The sequence below is a fragment of the Phycomyces blakesleeanus genome (assembly GCF_001638985.1).
Source record: "Phycomyces blakesleeanus NRRL 1555(-) unplaced genomic scaffold PHYBLscaffold_5, whole genome shotgun sequence".
In the NCBI taxonomy this organism is placed as follows: domain Eukaryota; kingdom Fungi; phylum Mucoromycota; class Mucoromycetes; order Mucorales; family Phycomycetaceae; genus Phycomyces; species Phycomyces blakesleeanus.
In genome coordinates this window covers 651,065-660,793 of record NW_017265138.1, presented here as the reverse complement: position 1 = coordinate 660,793, position 9,729 = coordinate 651,065, and the positions used below count along the sequence as shown (strand labels likewise).

General features: G+C 36.7%; 2 protein-coding genes across 2 annotated transcripts; one reads left to right on the top strand and one right to left on the bottom strand.

The window, feature by feature from the left end:
* Window positions 1-8,408: 8,408 nt before the first annotated feature.
* On the top strand, window positions 8,409-8,841 carry PHYBLDRAFT_142205 (hypothetical protein; the record flags this gene model as incomplete). Its single annotated transcript, XM_018430755.1, has 2 exons — window positions 8,409-8,751; window positions 8,801-8,841. The coding sequence occupies 2 exons, from the start codon at window positions 8,409-8,411 to the stop codon at window positions 8,839-8,841; spliced, it is 384 nt and encodes a 127-aa protein (XP_018294730.1).
* Window positions 8,842-8,930: 89 nt separating this feature from the next.
* Window positions 8,931-9,519, bottom strand: PHYBLDRAFT_142204 (hypothetical protein; the record flags this gene model as incomplete). Its single annotated transcript, XM_018430754.1, has 3 exons — window positions 8,931-9,151; window positions 9,206-9,282; window positions 9,341-9,519. 3 exons carry the CDS (start codon window positions 9,517-9,519, stop codon window positions 8,931-8,933), a joined length of 477 nt encoding a protein of 158 aa, XP_018294729.1.
* Window positions 9,520-9,729: the final 210 nt, after the last annotated feature.

The window sequence follows — 9,729 nt, the reverse complement described above, 5'->3', positions numbered from 1 at the left end:
TTAAAAAAAAAAGAGTATACATAAGAATACAAGTAAGTAATATTATCCAAATATGACATTTAATATATACGTATATACAGTAGTATTGTGATTAATACCTTTTTCTGGACCAATGTTTTTGTCAAGTCTGCATCTGTCTCGAGCATCATTTCCCAAGGCATAATCTTCTTCTGATAGGAGATCTCATCCGTACTGGTAGATTCAGAAATGCTCTGCTCGTCAGCTCCAATCATTTCAGCAGGGTCTGCCGAGGTATATGCAAATACTCTCTCAGGGTTGGTGAACGGACAACGCTCTACTGGTTTAGGATTGACCTTTGTAAAAGATCTCTATAGTACCAAAAAAAAAGTATTAGGTCATATAAATAATGCCCAGCCAAATAAAAGAAACTATACGAACCGAGCCAATCTTCTCGTTATCGATAACGTCAAATATTGTCATCAACTGTCGGAAAATAAACTCAATATTGAAGTCTTTGATAGGATCAAACTCTGTAAGGTAGAATTGGCTTTTGATTTTGTCATAGAACTTGACGCAATCAGAGTATTGGGTCAAAAAAGTGTTCAATGAATTCAGGTAATCATTCTCTTCAATGTCCTTGTTCAGTTTTCTAAAACAACAGTTAGTCGACGCAAAATAAACTATATAGAAAATATACCTTTCCTTGCAGCTCAACCAGTTACGAGACCATGCACAATAAGCATATAAACGAATGGTAAAATGACTAGTAACCAACCAAGGAACCAAACCTCGGAAAATCTATATATGTATATATTTTAAGTAGCCAGGAAAACAAATTGTTTTTTTTTACTCAACTAACCTTTTCGAAATAACTCTTTGCATACTTATCCGGTAAGCTCTCCCCAAGAGTAAAAGTTACAGTTAAAATAGAGATAATATTATGAGGTTTTGTGTGGGGGTTTGAGAGCTTTGTGTAAAGCATTTCTAGGCGAGTTGGGAACTTATGAAGTAATCGAGTCATAGCCCACTAATATGTATAAGGTTTTTTCTTAGTAAGCCAAGATATTGAAAGGTTCGGGATCAAGTTCTTTACCTCCATGTAGCAGCGAACGGAAGTAACGGTCTCTTTCTTCATCAAGAAGAAAATCTTTTCGAGGTATTGATCAATCTTGTCTTCTTGTACAAAGTCAAGCAATAACATGACTGAGCACATTGCTCTAATCTAAAATTGATATAGGTAAACGCACCGAAGATTTTAGAGCCAAGTTTTTATAACAGTTTGTAACAGTATTATTCTTACCTTGGTACGGTGCTCAATAGTGGAAGTGTACATGAAAGCAAAGAGATTCTCTTCTGAAGTAAGTTGCAATAAACAATCCATAATCTTGTTGGCAAGCTCAATATGTTGCTTGCTTTTTGGGTCTAGTCGCAGCAACAAGTCATTCATCATTACTCGGACCATGTAATCATTCTGGCTAAAAACAAGTTCAACAGTTCTTCATTTATCCCCACCAAAAAAAGTATGAGAATAAGTCTAGGTTTTGTCAAAATAGTTTTCAAGACATACCCTTCAGCTTCCTTGGCTGCAACGGGTCCTTCAAGTTTTACAGCAATGGTAGCATCGATCTTCTGGTCCTCTCTATCTCTCATAGGGCCAAATAATAGAAGTCTCACCAGCTCGGGGGCATATTGGATCATGGATTGGTTGGCTGCATCTGTGTATGTAGACCAGTAGCTGTACAACAATTCGGCGCACTGAGTAACAAAGTAAAGTTTGATATCGCCAACTTCAATGATTGTGTGGAGAGCCTATTATATTATCGTAATTTTTAAAACTTTAGATATACACACCCCAAGCATGTAATTCAGTGTTTGTTTACCCTTTTCACTGGTCCGCCATCTTCATTTAACTCTGGACGAGACAATATTTCTGGTTGGAATATTGCTGAGATCATAGCACGCATCATTGGTGGGAAAGTCTTTGATTGGGTAATATTTTCTTTCAATACTTCAGAGGCATAGTCAACAAAGAGATCAAGCTAAAAATAATAACGAAATATTAGATAACTTGTCAGCTTAAAAAAGTCTGAAAACAGTCTACAAACCATTTCAACGCTCTTATCCCAGGGAAAAGCAACTAAAGGCTTCAAAGCATTTAAAATCGACTCAGCGCAAAGCTCGTTGGCACTTTCCAATTGTTCCACTGCTTGCTCATATAAATCGGATGCATCGAACAGACTCTCAGAAATAGGTGCCTTTGTTTTAACTGCCTGTTATAATATAAAATTATTAAACATCCAGTAGTTCCTTTTTTTAAAGCCCTATCTTTTTAAAGCCTTATTTTTACCTCGGTGGCGTAATTGACAATTGCTTCAATGGTTTCCCATTTGTAACGGATAAATGTTGCCGTAACATCCCCCCATGTTCTAAGAAATAATAAAATACAGTAGGCCAAGTTAAATAATTTTGTATAATAATTCGCAGTTCAATTAAGCACACTTAATTATACCTGGTACGAGGAGCATCGGGTGTCTTTTTTATCTGCATCTGACACACCAATTGCGTCAAGGAAGGGTCACAAGGAAGAATAAATAAGGAATGTGTTGCAGCAACGCTATAGATAACTCGAAGGAGTTTCATGTAGTTGGCCTTTGACATTTCCTTGTTAGAAGTAGCGACTAGAGAACCAACAACTCAACATCAATAACTATAGATTATATTAACAGAAACATATGTTGTTACTTACATGTACTACGTATACGCATAAGGGCAACACAACGAGTGTGGTAATCCTTAACCAGCTGAGTCCGTGTCTCCAGACTGAATTCAACAGAGCTTTCAAGCAAATGCTGTGTTACAGATAAAAACAGGTCTATAAGGCCATCATCTATATAAAGTATACGCGAGTTTAATGGAAACTTCCCTTTTCATTTGACCATTTTTATTACCAATAACGTTCTCCTTTTCTGTATTCAAGTATTGTTCGTCCATTCTCTTCAAGATAAACTTCTTCTGGCCTTCAGATAACTTCAATAAAGTCAGAAGATCTAAAAAGTATATTATAAAAGAAATAAGATACTTGACGGATAATTCATTGCAAATGATCTCTTTTTAACTTACCTTTAACACCACCAAAGCACACATCAAACATATCCCAAACCGCGTCCAATAATACAAGATGACGGTTGAAGGCGGAAATAGAACTGTTAATTAAACATATTAGCTACAAATCATTATTACTTCGATTGTATATCTCACCTTGGGGGTCCAGTTAGCTTATCAGTCAATGACTCCAGTAGCTGTGTAACATTCTCTGGTTTAAAGTTTCCGTCATTGTCAGTTGCAACAAAGATTGACATCCTTGCTAATACATTAGTCTGTGTGCGCAATACTGTCACAGGAATTTCTGGTGTAGAAAGGTTAGTAAAAATTACACATTAAATTAAGTTAGTATGAGCATAGTACCTTCAGACATTGGATCTCTAACGTAAGCATCGGTGCGTTCTTTAAGATTATCCATAACACTCTAAAATAAATATTTTTGTCAGTATATATATTTCAATTAACGTTGCCTTCTCCTGCAAGAAGCTATATTACCTTATTATTAGAGTTGTGTTTTCCTAACCATTTATATATAGTAATGTATTCAACAGACTTTGGATCAATAGGGATATCGGTAATAAGTGAAGACACAGTCCTAAGGTAGAAACAAATCACTGGGTAAGCTTTCTTTCACATCCAGCAGCATCAAACTTACTTTGCAACATCCGAGAATGTGAGCACATTAGGATCGGATATCTTGGCCAGGATATTGATGCATAGTTTGCGTAAATAGAGTTTTGTCTTTACGATCCTGTTTTTTTGTGTATATAAAAACAAGTGGTTAATCGAATGCAAAATAAAATTCCTAATCAATGTCTGTACATACTGGAAGTTTCTATGTCTATCGACCAAATAACGCAAAGCTTTAAGTTCTTCAGACCCCCAAGAGTATACAGGATCGATCTCAGTAAGTGCTTCAATAATATACAGAATAAGAATATGACTGCCACTGACATGCGCTACATGATGAATCAATTGGCGCAAGAATTTGATCTAAATAAATAAAACTGATTATTAGCATATTTTCCAGTATTACCGCTGTAATATTACCTTGTCGTCTTCGTTTTCAAATGAACGAATGAGGTTAACCAAAAAAGTACGGAATGACTCTCCAAAAGGACTAACAAGTGCACCTTGAGTAGGTACACCATATAGTGAAGAAACATCCACAGTCTTCAAAAGCGCACCAAAGATGAAATCATGTTGCACGCCCAGCATATTTAGTGACTTGGGGTTCTGCAACTTGAAGATATATTCAAGGATATTCTTTTTTACAGACAAAGTCTCGTTTTGGAAACCACGATAAAGCAGAAGAATCCACCAAGTAGCATCGAGGCTAGAATCGGTATCATTTAGGAGCATCTCGAAACGAGGAAGAACGGGATCAACGAGATGGGTAACTGATTCATGCATAATATCATACAGAAGGAACCAGTCATCCCATAGCTCGGAGTAAGTGTCTGCCTTTTCTGTTGACCATTGGAAATACTTTGTCCATGGCTGGTTTGGCGAATTACTCAGAGTTTTGGAGTGCTTTGAAGTAAAGTCAATTATTCTCTTCAAGATATATGAGGCATATTTGCGTGCGGTTGAGTCGTTACTTCGAAGGCCACTCTATAAAGGTAGCAATTGTTTTCATAGGATTAGGAACTCTTTTCTCTGATGTTATAAGCCTTATATTACCTGAAGAATCTTAAAAAATTGTTCGTTGAAGCGCAAGTCCAGGTGGACATAGTATACATCTGGAATATTTGACTGATGATCCAATCCAAAGTAAAAGTCGAAAAATTTGGAAATAAGACCATAGCTCTCCGCTCTCAAAAGATTGGTCGCTGGTAGACCATATATTTCTAGTGTTCGCTTCCAAAGCAGCTGTTCAAAAGAAAGAAAAATATTGTACGAATTATGTGGACACCAAGTAAGTGTGTGAGTACATATAAATTATGTGCCCAAGCCTAGATTCTATTTACCTCACACCAGTACTTTCTCTTTTCTAGAAAGGCCTGTTCATTCACATGAGCACTCATATCATAGTATTGCCAACGAAGCAGGTTCGGTACAAGTTCATTGGTAAGTTTTAATCGAACAGCAGGATCAGTGCAGGGTAACATAGCAACTGCAATTGCCATAATTAAATCCATCCAGCGGTAAAGTGTTATCCTCGCTTCTGGTTTAGCGTCTTGCAAAGGAAGATCATCACTCTCATAGAGATTTCTAACAAAACGCCCAATTACATCCAAACAACATTCCAGGTCAAGAGATCCTGGGCCAGTTTTATCGCTTGAAACTGTATTAAGTGTAGTAACACTAACGGTACTCTCTTCGTCGTCTTCTTCGTCGTGAAGGGAGGATGAACGAACTCGAGAGTCAATTTTTCTTTGGTGAGAGTGGACATATGTGTTCAAATCATCCCACTCAGAATTGGTCTTTGTTGTGAATGGATCAGATGTATTATGTAATGCATTTTCTTGGACACATTTGTTGATAAACTTTAAAGGCTGAAGATCGACAAAATCAGGTTCGTTTTCAATTGCTAGCAACAATTGACCGAGTAAGATCAAAAGAGAAGATTGTCCAAAGAGACGGCTTGTGTTCCCGTGGACGGTTGTATCGTCCTGAAATGTTTCCTCGGGTTTTGAATCCTTATAGTCTTCGTCTTCTTCGGTATCGGATACCTCTTTAGATTCTTCTCCCAACTCAAGCAAAGACCGGGCCATAAAATGCGCCACAGCATTGCTGAGTAAATGTACACTTTCAGTCGATACAACAGCATCCTGAGAGAAGCTCGAGAGCATTAAAGGGCTGACAATAGTATCCAAGCATTCCTCTTCCTTTTCACGGTTGTGGAGACGGGTGAGATGAGCTTTGAGGGTTGGTAAGAGGATCTGTAATGTCCCGAAGCGGTCTTTTTCATCAGCAGTTTCACGGTACTGGCAATCGAGCTGATTAAGGAAGATGGCAAGCTGATCTGAACTAGCATTGTGCATAAGCAGTGCCTGAAGGGGCGCAGATGCAAAGTCCATGATGTTAATCAAGTAATGGTGACAACCTTTGAGGTTTGGCAGGTAGTCCCTATTCAGGTAACTTTATAAGAAAAAATTTGAAGGAAATACGACTCCGCTAAATGATTTGTGCAGGATCAGAGTCACACACCTGGTCTTACTTGACCAGGGCAAAGACAAACGATTAACAGGGAATTAATATTGGTGAAAAGGATAATAGGCACATATCTAATTACGCATAAGCCTAATTTATTTATTTTCACACATTTATATAGTCTAAAAGATTCTTTTTTTATTAGGCTACATAGAAAGACATATGTGTACAAGAGAATTATGTCAATTGGTATAGATGGAGTTTCAGTAAGACCTGTCATTACGGTTTTTACTTAAGATTGAAACGCTTTTGGATTATTATTATTTTGTTGGGGAAGAGAAGAGAAGGTGAGACAAATAGGTGTTAGTTTCTAGAGTATCTTCTGAAATCTCATGGGAGGATTTGTCTACCAAGTAAATCAATATCATTTTTAACATTTTCTTCATTATTTGTCTAATTTTACTTCAAGAAAAGAAAACACCTTTGAAAGCACTGAGATAGTAATCTATAGCCTCTAAAAATCAAACGAATTAATATTAATTAAAATCTTAATATTTGGAAACATCACCACGTGGTCTCTTTATATAAGCTATAGGATCTGACATTGACATAAAATGGGCCTAAAACACTTCAAAGCGCATTTTTTTATTCTTCAGGAATGGCTATGCCCAACTCCTTAAGAGCTATTGAACCTGGTACTTTTGCACTTGCCATGCAACACATATAAGCTCAAATATTTTCAATAGGACTAAAATCTAGAATACAGTATTTGATAGCCGTACTGTTATTGTCATGCTATTGATTTTCTCCCAACCATCAACTAGTCTTTTCCTTATGACAAGGGGTGTTTTATTTTTGAGAAATAAACTCCCTGTCATATCTTTCATATATGTAGTTAAGAGTGGAAGAGGCCTTCTTTTCAACAATTGTATATAGCCAGAAATTCTAAGGCTTTTAATTGGTGCTTTTAGTGTATCAACTCCCCCTTCTCTCTCACAACTCTAAGCCATCCCATAACTATCTCAATATGGTGTATGTATCATCAAGAATTGGTAAACGTTCTTTACGCTTCTTTGTTAAGGCTGTGCTAGTCTATCTCAATATTTGAATTGGTATGTACAGCTGTCAAGGGTAAGTTTGTTTTCTCTGAAGTGGAGGTAAATTATGCATTATGAAGAACACTATTGATAATAAGCTTTCTCATAACCTAAAAGCTCTTTTCAGTTCTTAAAAATATATTATTTTATTTGCTGGGTCATTGTGAGCTTCGAACTAGAAAAGATTTATAACAGCACACATAGCAAATAAAGTATAAGTATTCCATTTTGTTACATTTAAAAAGAAACTTTAACTCCCAAATGGATCTGTCTACGACTTTGAGATCTCTTGATTTAATTGATGATATCCTCTGTCTTATTTTTTGTATACAACCATTGCTATTTGGTTTCTGGCCAGAATCTCATTAGAAGGGTTATCCGAAATTGGTCTTGTGGAGGCATAAATAAGTCTCTTGACAGAGACCTTAAAAAATGATACCCTGAGTACACCAGTTCCATTGGTCAGTTCTGTTCATAATTGGTGCACTTATTGTAAAAGGCGGGAAAACCCCTAATCAGTCAAAAATAAGACTTTGGTATCATATACACAAAAATATTTATCAAATGCTCATCAAAAAGTCTATTATTGATAAAAAGTCGAATATAGCCTACAGGGCACATTTTAGAGACTTACCATGTTGATGATAAAATAGTCAGGAAGTTTTGCTGAGCACCATTATACAATTGAAACAAACGAAGATCCATTGATTCAGTATATATTTGAGATGCCAAAAAGTCAAGAAAAAATCAGATAAGTTAATATAGTAAAATAAAGTATATATATATAGTACACCTATTATACTGCAGGACTATAATGTACCTTATACTTTAATATTAACTTTTTTTCTCTCTCACCAAGTACAATGTTTATTTATTCAAATAAGCACAATTGAACTCTAGTTATAGTATTGCTCATTCACTAATAAAAATTAAAGTTTCATTAAAGTATTATTTTAGTAAAAGGAAAGGAGCTAAATTTGTATATGTGTAGTTATTCAAAAACCCTAAAGAGTACTCCTGTCACGATGAATAACTATCAAGTTTGCAATCTACACTTGCTATTCATTTCCAGTTTGTAGTATAATTTGGCGCAGCCTTAAATCTAATTGTGCATTTTGTCCAACAAAGCTAATTTTTTCTTCTGCTTTAACAATGGACTCCCCACACTCTACAAACCGTGGCCGTGCACCACCCCCACCACCACGTCCTTCCTCCTCAGCAGACCAATCGAGACGCACAATACCTGCACCACCACCTCCAGTACGAAATGGAGCCCCATCTTCACCATCAATGTCCCATTCCATGAACTCGCCCCATGTACGCATGTCGACTATTCCTGTCCAGTCAAGCTTTCACAGCTTGGATATAGAGATCCCAGAGCCCCCATTGACCGAAGCGGGTCGATGGACTTTCCATTCACAAAGGGAATTGCCACCACCACCAGCTTTTGAGAAGAAACTTCGGCGTTATCCCACAGGCGCAGAGACAGGCTGCTGTAAGTGCAAACTTATCAAGCATTCAAGTTATTAACCATTTGTAAATAGCCATTCCCATTGACCTATCTCATTTGTTGGCTTACAATTAATAAAAACGGGCAGCTATTTATTATTTGCCTTTTTAGAGTTTTCAGGCCTCTTGTTTTGATCATATACAAAACTTAACACTGAGAATAATTTACAATTTGGGGTTTCTAATGTATACATGTTTGTGAATCCCGAATGCATACTGTGAATCGGGATCATCTAAATTATAAATGCGAGTTTCTACTATTGCAGAAGTTTCGCTAATTGTGATGATCTTGGAAGTCATTACTACGGGTGTGTTAATCACCAAAGGCTTGTAGAACTGAGTTGACAAATGTGTCGTCATGCCATGTCTATCCCACGCTCGTCCATCTAGGGCTAGTCTGTTAATACTAAAGTGTAAAGTATTGATCAAATCAGACTTACCAGTTGCTGTAGTAACCGCTATAGAACTGCAAATATCCATTAATGACCCAACATGACCTCCATGCTCTGTAAGGAAGCTATTTGACATGAGTATATAGACTAGTGTGTATCTATAGAAGTATAGCGGAAAATTACCTTTGGCAGTTATCACGATCCGGATTAAACTGACACATGAAAGTGTTGGGTTTTATGCAAAACCAGTCGATATTGTCTATGATAGACTTGCTCCAGTGAGCAAGTTTTGGATCTGTAAGATAAGCAAGCACTGAGCGCGTATCGGAATATTCTTCGTCTGCATAAAGTTTGTAAGACATTTTAATTATTGTGTATAGAATAAGAGAAAGAGAAAGAGATAGCTGTCTATATTCTAATATAGACGTACCCCTTTTGACGGTATATATATATCTGTTACGTCTGTCTCGTGCAGAGCATATACTCGGTACTAAATCACCCATGTCATTAGTCTCCTTAGTACAACTGATGTCCATAGTGAAATAACCCTATCAATTCTAGCTAAACCTGAG